At 49.8% G+C, this 23,331-nt stretch overlaps 1 protein-coding gene across 1 annotated transcript; it reads left to right on the forward strand.

Moving 5' to 3' along the window:
* Window positions 1-5,760: 5,760 nt before the first annotated feature.
* On the forward strand, window positions 5,761-6,510 carry LOC144133124 (importin-7-like). Its single transcript, XM_077665986.1, has 2 exons — window positions 5,761-6,193; window positions 6,312-6,510. Coding segments are annotated over exons 1-2 (405 nt in total). The 5' UTR covers window positions 5,761-5,789; the 3' UTR covers window positions 6,313-6,510.
* Window positions 6,511-23,331: the final 16,821 nt, after the last annotated feature.

Raw genomic sequence — 23,331 nt, forward strand, 5'->3', positions numbered from 1 at the left:
CCCTTCAGGCTTAACCTTCAAGGAATAAACTGCTCGAGCAAGGTTTATTTTCGCAACAAGGCTGCCACGTATGCATGAACTTAGCTAGCCGAAGGATTCCTGCGTTCTGCACCGTTATGTTTTTTTTTGGCGCCCATGTAACGGCGCACGCCACCAAATATTTATTCTTCCGTTTCAGCTGGAACATACGTGATCACCTTCAAATCACGCCAGACTGTATACATGGCTGTTCACAAAGAGTACTGCTCATTTTCATGGCATAAGGCGCGCGGTGCGCTCTCCTTGTCCTAAATATCACCTTTTTGTCTTCCTCATGAGTTGCAGTTTTACTCGTTTTCACTACGATAACCTGAGAAACGCTTCGCGTAGGACCTCCGCTTTCTGCTCATTGTACACGCTTCCTCTGCCGTCATCATGCTTCATTTTAAGTATATCTATCTATAAATACCATTTACATTATTTAAAACAGCCAAGTTTCTTGTCTTCGACACCGACGACTGCTGCCGACTTCCTTCAGCATTCCTCTGCAGACCGGGTCACATCGGTACTTCTCCCTTATTGTACACGCGTCCTCCAATGTAAGCAATCGTCTCTTGAGGTCACTGTAGAAATAACTGCGTCCGACGGCCATTTGCATGCGCTAAACATGTGAATGTGCTCTCCACAATCACCGAACTCGCACACACGAAACCTGCGGAGAGGCTGTAGGCCCCGTCACGAGAGAGGTCAGTAGTCCCCTGTAGATTGATATTTAAACACTATACATAGGGTGCGCCGACGTCACATCCGGTGACCATGGAATGCCAGTCGGCCATGCTGCCGAAACACCGCAAAACCGCCTCTAGTTTACCGCCGCCTCTGTTAGCTCGCATTGTGTTGGTTCTCGTTCATCTGTAGCTTCAATATGGTTTTGTGTGCCACCCTTGGGTGCTCCAACCGTGGCGACAGGTCCAGGCGAAAGAAGTAACCGATTAACATGAACTGCTTCCGCATTCGAAAGATAATCGTAGGCATGCAAGTGCGAGCGCTCCAAGACTCCCAGTACAAATCGGCGCAGGCTGTGACTGGCCCGCATTAGGCGCGACGATTTGGACCTCGACGACCCCATGCAGTTTTCTTGTGTGCGCAGCGCAACTCGTGAAAGTTAGGAGGCTTGTTTGCGAAACCGTGGTAAGAAAGGACTACATCCTGAAGTGAATATTGCTGTTTTGATTGATGCCATCCGATTTGTCTGACAACACAAACCCAGACCGGGTCCCACGTCGCTGTATCTTGGCTACAGCATTAGGCTAGCCGGTTCGGATCGCCACGACCGCAGCGAGCAACGACGGCAGAGAAAGCGGCGTGCAGAGGCCAAGCTTTTCTTCTGGTAGGCGCATCGCAGACAGGCTTCTCGCCCACCCGCCGGAGAAAGGCTCGTGTGCCTGCAATAATTGGAACGCTTTCATTTCTTCCAATGCCACAAAGCTGGAAGAGTACAAACACGATATCCACGTGGGTAACTTCAGGGAACACATCAATGCCCATAGCCGTGTCGACTCCCGGTCGCCGGGTGTTCGGACCCATATTGTCGCAAGTTTTCACTTAGTCTGAGTAGCGGACGCGCGCCGATCGAATAATTTCAGAGTAGTGGCCTGCACTGAAGTTCTCATTCCTCTCTGGAGTAGGCATCGCAGCGAAAGGTTGAGAAAATAATCCAAAACGTCCCAGAAGCGCCCAGGCATCACAAGGCGGACGGGAGCATTCAGCCGAATGGTTCGGCAAGATGGCCGCCAGCGCTTGATGGGGGCGGAAGTGACGTCACGTGTGAGCTATGTATAGAACCAAATTTGTGCTTGCGTGTTTTCTTTTTTCAAACGATACGTTAGACATTGGAATACGCGGAGCACCACGTGGTATTCGCTGCGACCGCTAAATAATTTATAATTCCATTTCTTGAAAGTGTTTTGGTTTCATCAATCGAACGAAGGCTGTGACGTGTAGTTGAACTGTAAGTCACGTGAGGCACGAAAAACGGACAGACGATTACGATAGTCGGTAATGCGGAAATTAGGCGCAGCTCTGAACACGCCACCTGCCAGAGGTGGCAGCTGGCGTCTTACGCTGCTACCCACCCTCCGGGATCTTCCTGTGGCAACCGCCTTCCGGTTGTCAAATTCTCCGCTCTCGCCGTGGCAAGTTGCCTTTCGCTCTGCTATCACCTCCCAACACGTCACCTGTCACACCTGTCACCTGCCATGTGGTGTTTTGCGCCGACGACTACGACGTGTAACGCAGGAACGGGCGCCTAATCGCTCCGCTCTAAAAGCGACAATATAAGTGCTAATACGTCGTTTGTTGTAATTCGAGCTCTTGAGACAGGCTGTAGCGAGTTAAAAGTACGTATCAGCGTTTATATTGCAGTTTTAACGCGATACCGTTAAGGCTCCAATTCTTCCGTCATCGGCACTGTGTGCGAAATATCCCCGGAGAAACAGCCAAGGTGGGCCACCAATGTCACGTGACCACTTGGCATCATCACAACCTGCCCACCCGATTGTGAGCAAACTGACCACCTGGTAGGTGCCAGTTAAATTAATTATTGGTCCCGAGAAGTTGCTCGGGAAGAGCAGCCTGGGTCGCACAAGCCACACCGGTGGCAACACCTGCCATCCTGCAAGGCAGTGGCCCATCGCTGTCCGCTGCACCACTGCGCCAGGTGTGGTGTGATCACTCCGAGGGATCTATGAATGTAAAGTCGAGAATGACCTATTTCGCATGTATGGGCATTAACCAACCTGGAGAAAACTACCTACATTATACTTAGGCCCACCAACGTTGTTGAACGCTACGCAGTCATTATTCATTACGGGAACACAATAATTGATAGAGCCAGCAGTCTCAAATTTCTCGGAGTCTGGCTTTCCAAAACTTTTTCGTGGAATATTCACGTTACTAATCATTAAACTTGATCTATGTAAAACAGTTGGCTGCCTTTATAGAATCGCCCATCTCCTACCCAAATGGTTGATGTTATCTACGTACTATGCACTTTCTTATTCCAAATTTTCTGATGGTTGTCTCGTCCGGGGCACTACGACTAAAACCAAGTACAATAAACTGATTCTTGTACAAAAGAAGGCATTACGAGCAATCGAAGGGTATCACGGTCATCCTCAATATTTGGCTACAGCACCTCTCATTCTCAAACACAGTTTGCTTAAAGCAAATCAGGTATATTTTTATCGTTTGTTCCAACACATCTACAAAAACCGGCTGTATAATACCATTCCAGACAATTCCTCATCACAGTATAACCTCCGATCACATGAAAAACTAGTCCCTAGGACGCGTACCAACTACGGGGAAACAAACCATGATCTATCAAACACCTACCGCCCTAAATAGATTTTCGGGTGATCATGACTTTAGCGTTTCTGTCAAACAGTTAATGAAATAACCGAGCGCTACTTAATACAAAATGGCATGTAAAATCCTTAAACTTTTGTGCGCTGACGTCCTGACACAATCTTAGCTTACCTAATAAATACAGCCCCTTTTGTGTCTGAACAGTATTATTACCGTTCAAAAGTCTTGTGTATTTCAAATATTTATTTTCTGTGCGTTTCATGCAATGTGCGAGCCTCCTTCTCTTTGCTTTGTTCTGTAATACGTTGAATGTTTATTTGATTTGTAACACGTTCGATTTTTTTACCGCTGCACTGTACTTGAAACTGTACAAGGAAGCTGAGGCCTCGTCATGCGCTACAGGCCTTTTGCCCCAGCTTCCTCTTTCTTCACAAGGAAGAAATAAAATCTTTGAAATTAAATTTTTAAAAAATCTATCGCTCCATACCCTTAAGAGGGAGTGTGTCTCCTCGAATTTTTTGCTCCCAGCAGGCATTAAGACCCGCAGTGAGACACTGTCTATTAACAATTCTCACCAGTCTATAAATTGCATGCCGTCGAACTGCTGACATTAACTATCCCCACTCTGTTCTCCACGGTGTGCAATGCCGACTCCCGTTCGCCAACCTTTACTGTGCAGTGATTTCGGTTCTCTAGAATTCGGATACCCCTACTGCGTCACCTCGTTAATAAAAAACAGTCTAGAACTGGCTCTTAATTTAAAACTTTTTAGAATGGTTTTTGCGACCCGGGTTTCAAAGAATCTCAACCGTATTCATGTTTTGCAGTCTTGAATTAATTCGATCACTTCAATATCTTTGTGATATAAACGATCACTTTCTCTTATTTTCACTGATTTCTGCGTAAATTTTCATGCGCCATGTTTCCGATAAATATATTTGCTGTTTCACCTACGCTGCAGCAGCAAAGCAGCGAGACACATGAGACACGCTGCGATCCAGTTCAAGCGCTGTGGCTGTCAAAAAGTTCTGCCACACTGGCGTGGTTCTACAGACATATGTTTTTCCATTGTATGTTAGCATAGAGACAGCGATCCGTATTGTTGTGTAGCCCACATCGTCCCTTATGTTATAAAGTTTGCCGCTGTGTCGGAGTTCTACTCGTTGATGCAAAGGCCTAGCCTTTCAACGTCAACTTTCCTTACATGAGAAGACACACTGAAGAGCGTGTCAACACTGTTCAGTTATAATAAAGTAAAAGAACACCAATAGTCACGCTACGTATACTGATATGTGGTCACGTGGTGGGACGCGTGACAGTACCTAGGTTTCATCGCAGACCTGCGCTTCAGCCAGTTTTGCACGATATATTGCGTCAACGAAGATTTATAGTTATTTGCCGTTAACATCATATCTATTAATATTATCATATCCCCACTAGGACTCGTGCCGTTCCGCTGTTTCGCTTGATGCTATCATACCAATGTATCAGTGTAAGGCAAGCTTTTTCGTTTTACCATAAACTTATATTCATGTTCAATACTCAGTCTCTTTAAATGGGCACGGACACAAAATTTCGAACGAAACGACATGATTTGTTTTGTGCAAATTCCTTCTAGCAAATTTCCGCCGCAGGCGTTGAGTATGATTTTGCATTTTGTCCAAGGAACCGCTCGGCATTTCCACCCACACCTAGTAACGTCAGAGTGTACTTGCCCCAATTGTTGTGACGTCACCGAACCCAGTGGTTGCGCACAGGAACAACCAGTGCTTGCCGGTGACGCCGACGGCATCAGTATTGTGGTAGTCCATGCAGGTTTGCCGGTCGACCGTGATGTCAAGGTGTCGTTGTGCGGTGGCGCCATCGAGACCGAAACTGCCGGTACAAAATCTTCGTAATTAATTATTAACCCTTCACACTGGTGTTAGGACCTCATTTTCTCGATTACTAGGCGCACAGGCCCCTTTCAAGGCACGAAACTGACACCAGAAAATGTGTTTCTTCCCGTGTAAACAAGAACGCGGACGACAAGAGAGGAAAAGCGAGGTTACAGAACACAAGCTTTGGTTTGCAATAAACGCTTATTCTGCCAACAAAAGGTGATAAAGGCAGACGGAAAGATCACCTGGAAGGAACGGAGTTATAATCCACGAGAAAACGTTGCGAAGGAAAACAAGGTCTCAAAAATAACACTGCTAATCATTCAGGCTTTGAAGAACAGGCTGACGTCACCAACCCTCGGGGAAGATCACGGCCACCGAGAAAGAGTGGCTGCAGGGGCCGCAAAATATAGCACTGCATACAAACAACCTTTATTCGTGCCCAACATCATCATGGGGAACCGGAACCAGAGGCTCACAAAAGACGACGACGACCATGGAAGGCCGGAGGCAGGACAGATGAAGACGAAGCGCTGCTAGACGCGTTCGATTCGTACCAGGATGAGGTTGCCGACGAAGGATAGCACTTCCCAGGGAGGCTGGCTCGGCATATTGTCTCCCGCATCCTCAGCCTCCACTCGGGACGACCCCGTCGAGAGCGTCAAGCCCGAGCAAGGCATGGAGCAAGAGCAGTGCCCTGTCGACGAGTACCCGGACTCCAAGGAGGTCATGGGAGGCATCCAGAACACGGACCCTATGTGGTTTGGTGCGCTGACATCGGGCACGCAGTCCGTCGAGCAGAAGAGGTCCCCACAGGAGGTCAACGTGCTGACCGACCAGAGGAAGGCCGCCACAGAGTCGAGGCGGATCGAGAAGAGCGGCGGATACGTGTTCCAGAACCAGGCGGGGCCCCCACCGTTTCGCTCTGGTGGCACGCCCTTCCGCCAGCAGCTCAACTTCCTGTGGTATGCTTCCATTTTCTGCTTGCCCTACTTTTGCTTCTGCTATCTTTTTCTGCTGTTTTTTTTTAGTCTTTGCAACCTCTTCAAAGCACTCATGCTCCGCTGGTTTTTGTCCATGCAGACAGGGCCTCTACTTGGCCGTGGGGACACTCGACTGCCGAGAGGACTTAGCCAGCGTGAGAGGAACCACATGAAACCGCAGCGCTCATGCAGTGGCTTTTGTGGGGGCGCCCACGACGCCACTGCGCATGCTCAGTAATCAATATCTATTTGCCATAATTAATTGATCGACGGAGAAGTTGGCGGGAAACCTTCCTAAACCGCACACAGTTACTGAACTGCTGCTTATGGACACTGGCTACGACTAATATTCTAATACTATTCACTACGTGATTGTCAGTTGCCCTATATAAAATAATAATGCATTCTTGAAATTTTTTGACAAAGCTTTCTGTCAAATAGTTTGCCGTCATACTCATTTACACTGGCTTGGTTTAGTGACATGAGGTCGGGAGAAGTGCACGTGCGCATTTATTTGCGCCGTTTCCCGCGCATAGTTGTGTGTTTAAGCTGCATTTATTTACATACTCCTAAAATTGCTGCAAAGCGGACGTCTGTATACACGAGCGGCCAATTACAGCGTATTATTTTCACGCCGAAAAGTAAATCCGCTTTGGTTGTTGTGCATACGACCGGTTTATACGACTTATCGCAGATTTACGCTACCACCGTGTACAAAGGCGTCGACGTCGCTGGCACGCAGCAGTGGAATGTTTTCGCACTAAACCGCGGAGAACGTTGGAAATCCAGCTCGCGTCGTTCGACACTGTGCAGAGTCGAGGCCTTCCCCCACGAGAACGAACCTCTCGCGCCGCTGTCGGGAGGGCGCCTCTGTTTCCCCTCTCCCTCGCTTGATACATCACCGGAAGAAAAGGTTGCGGCTAGGCTTCAGACTAAATTTGGTCTAAATTGCTTCGCGCTCAGGCGGCCCGAGTCAACGCGTAATATAAGCGAGGGCCGACTGGCGTGACATCACGGAGGCAGTTCCGCGAAGCCCGACCTCGCGCGGCTTGACGTCCCGCGACCGACAACGCCGTGGCGCTCTCGAAGCTCGCGCGCGCTCGCTGAGGCCACGTTTCGTGCGACGCGCACCGTCTGACGTCCAGGAACAGCCTACACTCCTCGCGTCAATGTCGTGCACCGGGATCAACCAGCTTCTCCTTGCCCAGCCATCGTTCGTTCGTGCCTGCGACAGCGTGTCCTGGCTCAAAAAAAAAGACTGAAAAGAAAAGCGCTTCCTTCTTCTTACTTTTCACCGTGTCCACTGGGAGCGCCATAGCCTCGCATCGGTCCGCGTCCCTGCGCTGGGAGGGGTCACCTCGAAGTGCGCCGCGCGTGGTGTCAGCGTGCGGAAAACTGCTCGCTACCGTTGTTCGCTAATTGCGGCTTGCACGACGCTCATCTTAGGCAGGAATGCCACTGGCCGCCGAAAAGGCCGCTCCCTTTGCGGCGTTTCGCGGATAACTCGCGGGCGCGTGGCGGTGGTGTTCGCCGAACAAACCGGCCTCAGCTGGTGCCGACGTCGACAACATGCACTCCGTAGCCGCCACGTTAACGGCCAATGGTTATATCACGTGGGTGCCTGCGTCGATCAGATACGCTCTTGTCGAAGGTGTGCATCTCGGGCACCCCAGGCTTCTTGCGTTATAAATGCGATCAGTCAGCACCAGCGCTTACTGTTTTCAGTACAGAGCGTCCGCAAATATTTCATGCCGCCTGTGATGTTATCGGTCGTAAAGGGTGTTTTATTGCGAAAAGAACTACTTCGCTAGAAAAGCTGGAAAGTGGAGAGTATGTGTGAAGCCTCAACCGTTGACGGAGCGCCAGCGGCGGTGTCCTTGCGCAGCTGCTTCGTCAACGCGCGCAATCGGCACGACTGTCGATAGGATTTTGCATGCTGTTGTCTTTGAGGCGGCGTTGCCTCAAGGACTTTCGCACGTCCTAATCGGTTGGACTACGATAGAGCCCTACCATTTTTTTAATCAACAGATTTTGCCTTAAAAAGCCACGCAAGACACAACAGTTTGGTCTCTGCAGGCGGATTGTACGGCATGGCAGACAATGTCAGTAGTATAATGTTATTAAAACACGATTAGCTATTTACTATTAACTAATACTGAGCCGCGAAAAGATCACCTTCGCTGGCCACTGCATTAGGAGGGGAAGGAGGAGGTAAACTTTATTATATAAGATATCTTAGGCGGCGGTTGGAATTGTGTTCCCCTCCCCGCGGTGGGCTCCAGGTGGCCGACCGACGGTGTCCTTCGGCGGTCTCTTCGGCTCGCTCCGTGACTCGGAGTTGAACCTCCGGGTCCGAGCTAAGCAGCGCGGCCTCCCACTGCGATTGGGTAGACAGCTCCAGACTCTTCGATGACTTGTCTTGATTATGCATGGATATAGGATGTGTGGTTTGTCTGCCCTTTGGTGCCCACAAAGAGAACAGACGGGGCCAATCTGCTCTGGGAACCATGTGGAGTACATGTACGAACTGAAGAAAGTGTCCGTTTGGAGCTGCCACCAAATGACTTGTTGAGCTTTACGTAGAGATCTCGGGGGCTCTGGGAAGATTTGTGTTTCTTTCTTGAATTGAGATGTAATTTCTTTGTAGGATGTCATTCGCTCCTTGGCAGATCTGAGCTCGGGGTAGTGCACATTCCGGTTAACTGCTAATCCTCGGGCAATTTGGTGTGCCGCCTCATTTCCATGATGGTCCGAATAGGCGGGGACCCAGATAAATGTGGTCTGGCGGGTATTGGAGATTTATTCTAGGATTTTCATGGCTGCGGATTGGGTCCCTCCTTTAAAAAAATTTCGAATTGCTGTCTTAGCGTCGCTGATTATGTATTTGGCAGTGGTGGAGGTATAATGGCTGAAGCTACGGCAGCTTCTTCGAGTCTCTTTCGGCAATTTTGTTTTATCGATCGTGGCCGATGCAAGTGGAGAACCTCGTTGATCAACTACTGCCAGGTCCAAGTGCGCCTTGTCTTTCTGTGCTGAAAATCTTTCGTGAAGTTTTTTTGCCTTCGCCTTTCTTCTCTGTTTATCACAGTAAAGACATGTGCACGAACATTTCAAAAACCGTCCTCTGCCCAAAAACATGCAGCCACTGCATTAGACCACTACACTATCGGCACAGCCGAAAATCTTGCGTGTTTGAGTGTCAGCCTCTCGCGCTGTGCTTTGGATGTCGCCTCCTTCATCCGCTTACATCCGTGCGCAACGGATCCAGGACGCACCGCTATCGTACTTCCCTCTTTTAAAGCACGTTAAGAGGCCCCATATTTGTTTAGTGGGCTAGCATTAAGGCCCCCACTCGCCGATTTCGCCGATATTTGTCTGAATCCTGCTTGACCTTGAAAACCAAAATGCTAGCGCACCTAATTCGCATTTTGCCTAACCGCGCTAAATCGTCCGTCATTTTTTGTAATTTTCGGTTTTAAATATCATATGACGTAATCGGAGGCATTTATGATCGCAGGAGAACCCAGCATTTAAAGCTTCTTAGTCGGCATTGCGGTTCTAGATATCGAACGTGGAATTATGCCCGAAAAATGAGCCCTTGCCGCAACCAACGCGCGAGACGCGCCGGAAATAGTACAGCCGCACTTAACGCTGAGAAGACGTGTTTAAAGGCACAAAAAAAACGGAGCAGGGTGATTACACGAGAGAACAAACTGGCTAAATGCTTCGAAAGTATCATATTTTATTATTTTAAATATTATGCATAGATTGGTTTGATTTAATGGGGTTTAACGTCCCAAAGCAACTCGGGCTATGAGGGACGCCGTAGTGGATGTGTAAGGGATCGGACGTCCCGCGCGGTCATTACCAGCTTCCCAGTGCGGCGCCTTCCCACGGCAGCGCCCCTTTGAACCCCCCCCCCCTTCCTCCCTTCAGTGGCGGGCGACGGCGAAAGGTTGCACCGTTGACAGCGACGGCCGAGCGCTTTTGACCCCCGCACTGTTCGCGCCCCCTCGTCTCGGCAGACGCTAAACGCGGCGTGACCTTGCGGCAAGCATTTAGTGGTAGTAGTAATGACAACGATCGTATCCTGGTGGGACGTTGACAGAGCTAAGCCGCGTATGCGCACGAGAACGCTAGTTCCCCTGGGAAGGTCAAACCAAGCAGGCAGGCAAGCGTAAGGCAAGGTAGCAGGCAAGGTAGCACCCCGCTGTAGTCAGATGACAGGGCTAATGGCAAAACTTCGTTAAAAGTTGCCGACTGTCGACGAAATCAGTCGCACGGAAGGGCACGACGCGTGATCGTTGCTTCCCTGCTCCCGAGAAGAGGGAAACCGAGGGCACATGTGTGTTGTTTGTGCTTCTCTATAAGAGGAAACCGATTCTGAGGGAGAGGGTTTGATCAATACTGTGGAAGCATGGGGCGTGGCACTAAACCTGGTGGGCCAGTCATTTCAAGAGTCCGTTTCCTTATAGCAATTTTGATGTTATTTTCCTGCTATGCATTTTATAGAGAGTATTTTGATTCTGGCCGAGACCGGAAGGCGTGCCATGCGGCTTGCAAGCCAATCATATGTTAGTTTTTTATGATTGGGTGGTGCAAGAGATGGGCCGGGCCTTTGGGTCCTTAAACCAGGGCCCGGAGCCCTCGAAAGCGGTTCTGGACTACGGTCTGATGTTATGCATCTTCGGCTTTGCCGAGTAGGGGCCTCTCTTAGTGGTAGCCAATTCCACCTTTTTGTTGTTTAACTTTTTTGCCGTTTCTAGTTTGTCTCTTGTGTATTCAACCTACTTGCAATGTAAATATTTGTGTATAACACAGTCAAGTCATACTCCCCTTAACACCTTCTTCCTTAGTCGTAGTAATACCGTCTCCGACGGAGCACCCCTGGTGCGAGAAAGCCTTCGGTCATCAAAACAAGTAACCGCCTCGGGCGGTGGGCACCTCTGGTGCGGCGAAGACATCGAACATCCTAAGGTCAACCAGCAAAGGAGGCAGACTTTACGGAAACCGTCACTGGAGGGCTCCGGAAGTTTCGACAACCTGGGGTTCTTTAACGTGCACTGACATCGCACAGTACACGGGCTTCTAGAATTTCGCCTCCGTCGAAATTGACCGCCGCGGCCGGGATCGAATCCGCGTCTTTCGAGCCAGCAGCCGAGCGCTGTAACCACTCAGCCACCGCGGCGGCTTTATGCATAGATCTCGAGAGATCTCGAGCCAGAGCGCGTGCCGCCTCATTGCCTGGAACTGAGGTGTGAGCTGGTGCCCATACGAGGCTAATTTTCCTGTCTATCTTTTTTCCTGACATCTGCACCGCTTCTGGTGCAATCCTACCTCTACCATAGTTATATATGACCGTTTTGCTGTCGCTAACTATGAATTTTGCTTCTGTCCCTACGCAAGCAAGCGCTATTGCAGCTTCTTCTGCAGACTCCAAATTGCGGCTGCGTATGGTTGCTGATGAGACTGCCTCACCACGGCCATCCACTACCGAGGTTACCGCCGCTCCCAGCTTCCCACTCGCCGTGTCCGTGTATGCTACTGTTTTCTCGTTTGCCTCGCTGAAGCGCCTGACTAGCGCCTCAGCTCTCTTCTCCCTCCTTTCCTTGTGAAAGGTGGGGTGCATATTCCTAGGGAGAGGATCCACCCTAAGTTGTTCTCTAATTATTCTTGGGATGTCCTGCTTCTTTTGCATACCCCTGTCTATTTGTAGTCCTACCATGTTTAGGGTAGCCCTATCTTTGCTGGATTGGTTAGGTCTTTCCAGCTGGCCTGTTTTAATAGCCTCAGCGATTTCCCTCCATGTGTTGTGAACTCCCATTCCTAAGAGTCTTTTGGTTGAAGTGCTTATGCGTATACCGAGGGCTCGCTTGTAGCATCTCCTGATTATCGAATCTAGTTTCTCTCGTTCCGAGGCCCGTATATTAGGCTATGATGTGGCGTAGCTCAGACGGCTAATAACGTAGGCCTGCACCAGCTTAATTAGGCTCCTCTCTTTAAGCCCTCTTCCCTTGATGGCTATTCTCCTAAAGATTCCTAGGACCTATGCCGCATAGCCTTCCAGCTTCTTTATAGTCGCATCATTATATCCATTGTTTTGGATATGGAGACCAAGAATCCTGATCTTGTCTACCTTGGGGCCGGTTTACCTTCGACTGTCATGTTAAAGTAATTGCTTTATTTAAGTCTCAGAGATTTAGGGTTGTAATCAAGGAGCTCTGACTTCTCTGGTGAGCACGAGAGCCCCCTAGCTGCTGCGTAGTCCACCACTATATTCGTGGCTTCCTGCAGCTTGCTCTCGATGTCAGCGTCGCTACCCTGGTTAAGCCAAACGTTTATATCATCCACATACATGCTGAAGTTTAGGTTTTCTATCTCTTTGAGTCTCGTGGGGAGGCCTCTCATTGCTAGGTTAAAGAGGAGCGGGGATAGTACAGAGCCTTGCGGGTACCTCTGCTTCCCAACGTGATTTCCTCTGATTCTATGTCCTGATATTTTATTCGCGCTCTCCTATCAGACAGGAAGTCTTTTATGTAGTTGTAGATTGTACAGCCTACACCTACTTCTTGCAGTTCTGCTAGGATTGCCTCGTGCTTGACATTATCAAAGGCTTTTTCTAAGTCTAATCTTAAGATTACCTTTGCGTCTCTCGACCGCGAATCTATGATGTCGATCTGAAGTCTCAGCATTACATCTTGGGTGCTCAAGCTCGGTCGGAGGCCGATCATCTCGTTTGGCCATAGCTCGTTGTCTTCCATAAATCGAGTCATTCTCGTTTGGATCACGTGCTCCATTAACTTTCCTACGAAGGACGTAAGAGAGATCGGTCTAAGGTTTTCCAGCTTTGGTGGTTTGCCTGGTTTAGGAATTAGTATAATACTAGCTTCCTTCCACTGCTTAGGGAGCTCCCCCTTTTCCCACACTTGCTGGATGTAGTTTGTAATTGCTGTGATCGACTCGTCGTCTAGATTCCGCAGCATTGTGTTTGTGATTCCGTCCGGGCCCGGAGCGGGTTTCGTTTTGAGCTTAATTATCTTTGCTCTCACCTCTGCCTCCGTTATTGGCGCATCGAGTTCCTCTCTGGGAGGCCCCCTATACTCCGGTAGGCTAAAGCGAGTTAAATCTCCTACGTATGTTTGTACGATTCCCTCCATAAAATCCTCGGCTGACCCATCATATACGTGTCGCGCTTTGGCTAGCCTGATTTCTGCCTGAAATTTTGATTTGGTTGGATCTAGCAAGTGTCGCAGAATGTTCCACGTTTTTGCTAGGCTCATACTTCTTTCCATGTCTTCGCACCTGCTACACCAGTTTTTCTCGCAAAGTTGCATCGCATACTTTTCGATCTCCCGGTTGTGTCTTGCTATCCTTCTTTTGAGGTTTCGATTCCACCTTTGTTTTTTAAGTCTGCGTTCTAGGCCACATTTTGCCTGCCACATGTGGAGGAGCCTGCTGTCGGCTATTATTGGAGCGTCTGAACTCTCTAAAGATATCATATTGTCGCCTCGGCGAAGTGTCTCTTTAGTGTATCTGTCCAATCCCCAATGTTCGTGATGGTTCCGATTGAGATTTCCCCCGTCGTTTTCTAAATCGTTCCCATTCCGTGACTTTCGGCTGTTTAACCTGTTTTCCCTCACCCCTTTCGTTAATGTTGTGGCTAATATATAATGGTCACTTCCCAAGTCTTGCTCTGTATTCTCCCAAGAAACCGCTAATGCGTTCTTGGAGAGCGTCAGATCAGGCCTGGTGTCCGCCATCACGCTATTGCCTCTTCTGGTTGGGCAGCCTGGGTCGGTGCGTAGTGTAAAACCTAGCTCCTGTATGTCCTCCCATAGCTGCCTGCCCTTGCCGTCTCTTCTTCTGTAGCCCCACTCCTCGTGTTGGGCATTTAAGTCGCCCACTATAATCAGGGGATTTCTCCCCGCCGCCTTCAGGGCCTTCCTAAAGATGGCCCTGAATCTGACTTTCCGTTGTTTTGGTCGCGAGTAGATGTTTAAGAGAAAGAGGCTCGGCTCTTCCTTTCGCCCCGTGAGCAACTCTACTAAAACCCCTTCTATGTCTTTAGAGTTGATTTCGTGTTCAATTGTCGCTATGTTTCTTTTTTTTACTAGAGTCGTTACGTGTGATATCCTGGGAGGGTTGCTAGTTTACCGAATTTCCTGCATCGTTATTGCCAGCGGCTTTTCTTCTAGGGTGTCTATGTATTGTTGCAGTAGCGCTCGCTTGCAGTGGAACCCTCGGCAGTTCTATTGCCAAATTTCGAGCGTTTCTGGCCACGTTGTAGCTGAGTTAGAATTCCTTGAACGTTTTTTTGCCGCTCCGCGTGGGCAACCAGCTCAGCTCTTTGCATTTTTAGCTCTGCTCTCTGCGCTTGCAGTTCTACTCTCTGCGCCTGTAGTTCTGCGACTAGGATTTCGTTGTTTTTGGTTTGCGTTCTCTTGCGCTTGATTGTGTGCAAGCATCATTTGTGCCATGAATTCTCTGAGTTCTGCCTGATTTGCCTTAGTAGCGGCCCGAATGGCTTCTCCCTCTTTCTTGAATGCTACCCATATGTCGGCCTCTTCCTCCACTCTACGCTTGAGCGGGGGTCTCCTGATTGTTTCTGCCTCCTCCATCGCCTCGCCTGCTATTGCTTGCGGTTTTGGTGCTGGGGGTGGGGGGTGACCTGTTGGACTATCTGTTTTGGCTGTGCTAGTTGTGTGCGAGAGGGGGATTCCGTTTTTGCCTTTCTCTTATCCTCCTTCTGTTCTTTGATAATATTGGCTAGGAGCCCATGAAGCTCCTCGACCTTCCTTTTTAGCTGTTCGATCTCCCTATCCTCATCATCTTTAGCCTCGGAGGGCTCTTCTACAAAGCTTACTTGTTTCGGGTCATGCTCGGGTCTCTCCGCGTCTTGCCCCAGGGGTTCTTGGGGTCCCTGGACCTCCATCTTCTGTGCTCTTTGGGGTCGTCCTGGCTCCCGAGGGTCGCCTGGTCCTTCTTGTCTTCTCCCAACCTTGGGAAGCTGCCGTCCCTGCGGAGCTAATTAATTCTGTCCGCGGCCTGCTCCCGTTGCTGGGCTTGTCTTTGCAGCTCCTCCTGTTTATCGATCTTTTTCTCCCATATTTATTTCTTGACCTCGTACGGGGTTCTGTATATCTCTTTGCATTTCTTGTCGCCAAGTGAGTGCACCTTGACACAGAGCTGGCACTTGGTCTTGCACTGGTGGTCTTCCTGCGGGTTGCTCTCCGCATTGTCTGCATTTCTTGTGGTTTGGGTCCAGGCATACGTCCGCTCATTGGCCCATACGGCCACATGCGTAGCAAACTTCGTATCTCTTTTTGTAGAGCACGCACTTTGTCAGTTCGGGTGCGAGGTAGACCTGCCACGGAACCTTCCTGTCCTCAAAGAGAATGAGTACAGCCTTGGAGTCCTTCCCTAGTCTTCTTACCCCTAAGATTAAGGGGTTCCTCGTTTTGAAGTATTCGAGTCTCTCCATGATTTCTTCCTCCGTCCAGAAGGATGGGACGTCGTAGATTACGCCTTTGCCGCTGTTCTCCGGTGCCGCCAAGTAGGCTTTTATTGCCACCTTCTCGTTCCCTATCGTGAGTTCTTTGACCGCTGCTTATTTGTCTCTTTTCGCTTCGTCCACCGTAGCAATGAGGATGGATTGCTGTTTCGTCTTGAATGTTATGATGTCGTTCATGCCTCTATCGTTGGCGCCGGCCGCTTTGCTGATTGCGTCAGCCAGGAAAGCGCCTCCGAGCTTCAGCAGTTGCTCGAGACCCCCCTGAGGTCTCATAACGATCTTCTCAAAGCCGCTTGGAATTCTTGTGAATTGCCGTTCCACCGACTTCGCCGCTAGTCGTCTCCCTTCACGCCTCTCCGCCGCTCGTCTCCGCTCTTCTTGGCCCTTGTCCACGTGGCCACCATTGTACGTCTCCTCCGGGACTATCTTCCCGTTTCCTTTTTGCCTTGAACCACTGTCCAGGGATTTTCAATTCGCTGGGATCGATATCCGTCCCTTCTACGACATCCATGTCGTACGGAGTCGCCTAGCGGGGCCGTTAGGCCTCGGTCTCCTTGTTTGTCTTCAGTCTTGTCCCTAGGCCTCAGTAGGCTTAGCGTCCCAAGTGGCATGTGGCGACTTCACTGGCATGAAATGTAGGAAAATACGGTCCCACGTTGTGAAATTCGGTGAATCAGCTGATCGGGCGTCCCCTGTTGTTGATTCCAGCCAAGAGGGTTAGCACCCAGGGCCCTGAGTGCTTCGCAACCCCCGATGTCGACGGAGCTCATCGAACGCACGTCCGACTACCACCTCGACAGCCGGCGGAGGAATCTTTTAATGGACAAATCCCAATCGATGACGTAAGTAGGATTCCGTGGCGCCGCTACTGCCGCGTGCGGGTAACAGCTGAGAATGCAGCCCATATGAACGCATGTAAAGAATAGGTTTCAGGGTAATTCTCTGATCTCGCAGTGCAGCTATGATGTTTTCTGTCGTTACAGAAAAGCTGACTACGTCCTACAACATATTATTATCACGTAGTGGTGACGGCTGCCGAAAGAGTGATGAAAACGGACAAAAGGTGTTCTAAAAGAAAACTGTTTATTGGGCTGACTTGCGCCCACAATGGACTGAATCACTCGGTGGCGACAAGCGTTCTCAGCGGTCGTCGAACAGGATTCCCGCCGCTGTCGGCCGTGTTCAATTTAAAGCTGATAGGGAACTTTCGAGATAAAGCGTTCAAAGTTACTAGAACAATCTGGAACAACGTAGAATCACCTGGCTGCGATCAATCGAGATAAATCTAGTCACGTCTTGCGTGGCAAACAAAGCGATAAAGTGGTCTGGCGGCAGATTTGAACAACGAAGAAACACTTCAAATATTCGCGGCATTACTCCTCTCTTGAAGAAGCATCGACCCGATGCATTAAAACAAACAATGCGACTAGTAAGAGGTAAAACGGATCTTGCGAAAATAGAGCATGGAAATGCAACCTCCTTTAGCGCGCATAATACGGCTTCCGACAGGCATGGACAAATTCTGGTCGTACGCGGCGTCGCTGGGATGCAGTTATTGCGTGAGCGATGACTTCATAATCCAGTTCACCTAGCCGACGAAGAACCTTGTACGGGCCCAAATAGCGGCGCAAAAGCTTTTCACTCAATCCACGGCGGTGAATGGGCGTCCAAACCCAGACTTGCTCTCCTGGCTTGTATTCCGCGTTGTGTCTTCGTAACTTGTAGCGTCTGGCGTCGGACCGCTGCTGATCTTTGATCCGTAATCGACCAAGCCTTCGAGCTGCTTATGCGCGTTGAATGTAGGCGGCAACGTCGACATTCTCTTCTTCTGTAACGTTGGGCAGCATGGCGTCTAGCGTGGTCATGGCCTCCCTGCCATGGACGCGCCTAAAAGGCGTCATCTGGGTGGTCTTCTGCACTGCGGTGTTGTAGGCGAAGACGACGTAAGGCAGGACGACATCCCAGGTTATGTGTTCGGAATCGACATACATGGCGAGCATATCGGCGATGGTTTTGTACAAGCGCTCGGTCAGTCCGTTGGTCTGCGGATATTATGCAGTTGTCCTCCGGTGGCTGGTTTGGCTGTAACGCAGGATGAATTGCGTTAGTTCCGCTGTGAATGCTGTTCCTCTGTCCGTGATGAGCACATCGGGGGCGCTGTGTCGAAGAAGAATGTATTCCACGAAAAATTTGGCGACTTGTGCTGCTGTTTAGTTCGGTAGGGCTTTAGCCTCGGCGTAGCGGGTCAGGTATAGTTGGTCGCTATGATAATCCACTTATTTCCAGACGTTGACGTTAGAAAAGGGTCAAACAAGTCCATGCCGGTCTGCTGAAAGGCCCTTGAGGGAGGTTCAATAGGGTTCAGAAATCCTGCTGGTCGTGTGGGAGGGGTCTTTCGTCGTTGACAATCTCGGCAGGTTTTCACATAATGTGCGACATCGGCAGACAGTCGGGGCCAGTAATACTTGTCTTGAATGCGGCGGAGCGTGCGAGTAAACCCGAGATGTCCAGCTGTCGGCTCTTCCTGTGAAGTGTGTAGAACTTCTTCGCGGAGACAAGCAGGTACAACAAGGAGGTAGGCTGTTTTGCTCGCTGCAAAGTTCTTCTTCACAATGACCTCATTCTGCACACAGAAGGAAGACGGTCCTCGCTTGAATGAAGAAAGAAACCTTGCCTTCCCGGTACTCGATGAGGCGTTTTAGGTCGGGGTCCGAGCGTTGCTGCTTTACCAAAAGAGCTGGGCGCTGATGGGTCCCAGGAAGGCGTCTTCATCGTTGTCCGGCGGCGGTGTATCTAAAGGGGGTCGTGAGAGGCAATCGACGTCAGAGTGCTTACGTCCTGACTTGTAAACGACGGTGACGTTAAACTCCTGAAGACGCAGACTCCATCGAGCGAGTCGGTCAGAGAGGTCCTTCAAATTGGCAAACCAGCACAGCGCGTGGTGATCGCTGACCACCTTGAAGGTCGTCCGTACAGGTAGGGGCGGAATTATTACGTAGCCCAGATGATGGCAAGGCACTCCTTCTCAGTTATCGAATAGTTAGCCGCGACCTTGAAAAGGGAACGGCTAACGTATGCGATGACTTTCTCCAGCCCGTCGCTTTTTTTGAACGAGGACGGCGCCAGGCCCACGCTGCTTGCGTCGGTATGAACTTCAGTATCAGCGTTTTCATCAAAATGCGCGAGGATCGGTGGGGACTGTAAACGACGCTGAAGTTCCTTGAAGGCTTCTGCTTGCGGCGCTTCCCATTTAAACGGCACGTCTGCCTTTGTCAGTTGGGACAGCGGCTCGGCGATGCGCGAAACGTTTTTGACAAATCGTCGGTAATATGCGCACAGTCCGAGAAATCTGTGCACTGCTTTCTTATTAACCGGCGGTGGAAACTGTTCAATAGCAGCTGCTTTCTGCGGGTCTGGGCGTACTTCTTCCTTGCTAACGATGTGGCCTAGAAACAGCAGCTCTTCGTAGGCAAAGTGGCACTTCTCTGCTTTTAAGGTTAGGCCAGACGACGTGATAGCGTGTAGTACTTTTCGAAGTCTTTTGGTGTGCTCTTCAAAGTTCGAGGCGAAGACAACAAGGTAATCTAAATATACCAAGCAAATTTGCCACTTCAGGCCTGCCAGCACTGTATCCATTACTCGTTGAAACGTCGCTGGGGCGGGACAGAGACCAGATGAAATCACCTCGAACTCCAACAGCCCATCCGGAGTGATGAATGCTGTCTTCTCGCGATCTCTTTCGTCGACCTCAATTTGCCAGTAGCCGCTCTTGAGGTCCATCGATGGGAAATATTTGGCGCTGCAGAGGCGGTCCCGTGTGTCGTGGAAGCGGGGGAGGGGGTAGACGTCCTTCTTTGTTATGTTGTTCAAGCGGCGGTAATCAACGCAGAATCCAAGTGCGCCGTCTTTCTTTCTCACTAGAACAACCGATGCCACCCGTGGGCTGTTTGAAGACTGGATGACGTCGTCGCGAAGCATTTCTTCGGCTTGGTCCCAGATAGCTTGTCGTTCTCGCGGTGACACACGGTAGGGGCTTTGACGGAGAGGTCGAACGCGTTGGTCCGTTATAATGCGATGCTTGGAAGTTGGCGTTTGTCGTACATTCGGCGACGTTAAAAACACTCACTGTAGCTTCGAAGCAGATTGCGGATATGGTCTTGTCTGTTCCGGTGCAGGGCTGGGTTGATGTAAAATGTTGGCGAGTTCTCTTGGTCAGGAGAATCTTCTGCGGAGGGGTCGGAGAGGGCAAAGGAGACTCGTACATCGGATATTTTGTCGAAGAAAGCAATCGTTGTTGCTCTGTTATTGTGCCGATATTCTTCGCTGAAGTTTGTCAGCAGTACTTCGGCTTGGCGATTGCGGAAATTGGCGATGCTGTTGCGATGCTGATTCCTCGGCCTAGAAGGAACTGCATGTTCCCCTCGGTAATGGCTTCAGCGTTAATGGCTTTCGTAGCGCCTACGGTCACGATAACGCTTGAACGGGGTGGGGCGCTCACTTCTTCCTCCAGGACACTCAGGGCAACGTGATTTTCCCGACTTTCGATCGAAGCGATGGCTTCGTCTGTCGAAAGCGTGCGCAGCTTGGATCGAAGGTCGATTATCGCCTGATGCTCATTAAGGGAATCCATGCCCAAGATCACTTCGCGGGACCATTGCGGTAGCACAACAAAGCTCGCAGGATAGGTACGTCCTTTGACAGTCACTCGCGCTGTACATCGTCCTGATGGCGTAATGAGGTGGCCCCCTGCGGTGCGAATTTGATGGCCGTCCCAAGCCGTTGGAGTCCCTCGGCTCGAGGAGTCCCTCGGCTCTTTCTTTCTTCACGACACTGGTCAATACCTTCAATAGTTCTATCTTGAATAGCTCCCATGCGTAAGGGACGACTTCTGATTTTCGTACCACGTGCGTGCGGAGCAATCCAATGAGAAAAATACGTGTCCAATTTTTGCCGCATCATCCCACTTGTTGAATGACGCCACGCGCTCAAATTGGTCCAACAATTCTTCGGGGTCTTCGCCTAGGGATCCATTGAAAGGTGGCGGCACCCGTGGCTGCTGCAGTTTGATTGGTGTCCACATCTTCGGAGATGTTGCGGTGCTCGTAGCAGCGTCTTTTCGCTGTCTGGAGCGGTCCGGCAGGGTACCGAACTCAGGCTCATCTCCCTGGAGACGTCGGCTGGCTCGCTGAGCTGCTGGCTCGTCCTCGGGTGCGAAGTGCTGAGGGCTGGCGTCACGACTTGAAGGGGGCGTCCGGAACCTGGAAGGCCACCCAGCACCTCCACCTGGTGTCACGTAGTGGTGACGGCCGTCGAAAGAGCGATGAAAACGGACAAGAGGTCTTCTAAAAGAAAACTGTTTATTGGGCTGACTGGCGCGCACAATGGACTGAATCACTCGGCGGCGGCGAAGCGACAAGCGTGCTTCGGCGGTCGTCGAACAGAATGCCCGCCGCTGTCGGCCGTGCTCAATTTAAAGCTGATACGGAACTTCAGAGATAAAGCGTGCAAAGTTACTAGAACATTTCGGAACAACGTAGAATCAGCTCTGCCTGGATGCGATCAATCGAGATAAATTTAGTCTCGTCTTGCGTCGAAAACAAAGCGAATAAGTGCTGTGGCGGCAGATTTGAAGAATGAACAAACACTGCAAATATTCGCGGCAATATGGAAGTGTAAAATGTCATCTCAAAGCTAATTCATTTGCAGAACATTTCAATATTTGCTCCCAGAGACGTTTTACAAATCTCCATTCTATTTTAGCCTCTTATCATTTTTTGTTAATGAAGGAGGGCGTCATTAATTATTCATTTTGGAGTCTCTCTGATAAGCAAAGGCGAAAACAAAATGTTAGAAAAAACTGAGGGAATGTATGCTCCAACATAGCTATCACAGCATTAAACCGATCAAAATAAATGAAATGGCGCTAAAAAAGGAACCCCCAATGTATTTTTAAATCAAACACGAATTAAAAACGAAAATGTGCCAGCCACGGTTTGCCTGCACCCAAGCAGCACAAGTAATTGGCCCTACGTTGGAACTGTATTGGCAAAGCTGGCCCCACAAAGGACCAGGATGGGACTATCCTGTTGCAATATTGGGCCGATGACCTGTGCTGCTTGGGCAGCGGAGCGACAAAGCGAGGGTCTGGGAACATGTACGACACAATAGGTGCACTGTGAAGTAAGAAAATTACATAAAAAAACTATTGCTTACATGCATTCCTATGGACCGCGCCTCCATCTGTTACCTGCACCCGGCAATAGCGGCGCCACCGAACCCTGCTTACGTCACAGATGGGTGTTCATCCATAAAAATGTAATTAGGTATGCTCTCTCGTGAAGGAAAAGGTCTCAGTCTTGGCATTTGGGGGAAATTTGGAGCAGCGGAGGGTGGATTTGCTGTTTCCTCACCTTCATTTAGGCGCTCCTGTTGATGCTCGAGAAGCTACTGATTTGCGCTTGGATAACGTTGTTACAAACAATATCATGCAACATTTTCTTTCATATTATTTTTCGCCTCTTTTTACAGACATATTTAATGGTTTTCTTTCATTTTTGAAGGCTACTAATTTCCAAAATGCCTGATTTAGGGCAACGTTTCTTGCGTTTCCCTACCTTACATGAAAATAAAAGTCGGTACAGTATATGAACACTTAGGTTATTATCGATCCTGCGAATTTGAAGTCGCGGAGAAAAAAATTCTTGAATTTCACCTCATTTGAGACTTGTGGCGTTTTCGACAAGTTTCTTTTTTTCAGTAATTGGGAACTTCCTGAGAATGACGAAAAAAGCCAGACATCTTCCTCAAATGCACTTCCAGTGCGCAAAATAGATCCTTCATGGCTTGAATATCTCGATTCTTACGTCATCGCAGAGTTATGCAATAGCTCAGTGCGCAAAAGCGCTGCCTCTGCCACGACGTCATTCATAATTTCCACCCTACATCCTGCACAATATAGGGCTGGGCGCACAATATGCAATCTATTTCACTTTCAGCCTGCCTATTCGAGCTATGCCATGCATGTCCGTTCATGTTCTCACGTTTGCTGAAGAAAATAACGGCTACATTTACGGCTCTCTGTGTTGTCCGCATACTTTTGTCTCTCCGCCCATCTGTCCACAGCGCGAGAAATATAGAACCAAGAGCAAAGGTAGCCTGTAGGTTTGACTGGGATTCGAACCCACGTCTTTTGAGGGGTAGTATAGGTACAGAAAACGCGCCTCGCTGAGGCCATTTGCGCCGACCCGAGCAGACGGCGCCGCTGCTGCCTTCATTTGGCTTGCAGGTCGTAGAAGCTTATGCAAAAGGCACGTGCTTGTATAGTACTTAACTTGCAATTAGTGTGTCATGACTGACAGCTGCGTGCTAAAAACTGGCGGCATATCCTCCTATGTTCATTTGTCTTCTTAACTCCCTAAGCCCTATGACGTCCCCTTGAATGCCCGACAGCCCCTCAAAGAGCTCAGGTATGCTATATACCTAGCTGTGCTGCTTGTGCTGGGACGCATAAGAGCCTGGGGCTGATTGAGAGCGGTCATAGGTGGCTTTGTGTCAGAAATCTGGTCGGGAATTTCCCCACGGGGACCCGGGTTCCAACCCGACCGCGGCG

This window comes from Amblyomma americanum, chromosome 1, assembly GCF_052857255.1.
Source record: "Amblyomma americanum isolate KBUSLIRL-KWMA chromosome 1, ASM5285725v1, whole genome shotgun sequence".
Lineage (NCBI taxonomy): Eukaryota > Metazoa > Arthropoda > Arachnida > Ixodida > Ixodidae > Amblyomma > Amblyomma americanum.

Excerpts from the sequence above, each read along its gene's own strand:
- LOC144133124 (XM_077665986.1), top strand. The coding sequence starts at position 5,790 with ATGAGGTTGCCGACGAAGGATAGCACTTCCCAGGGAGGCTGGCTCGGC.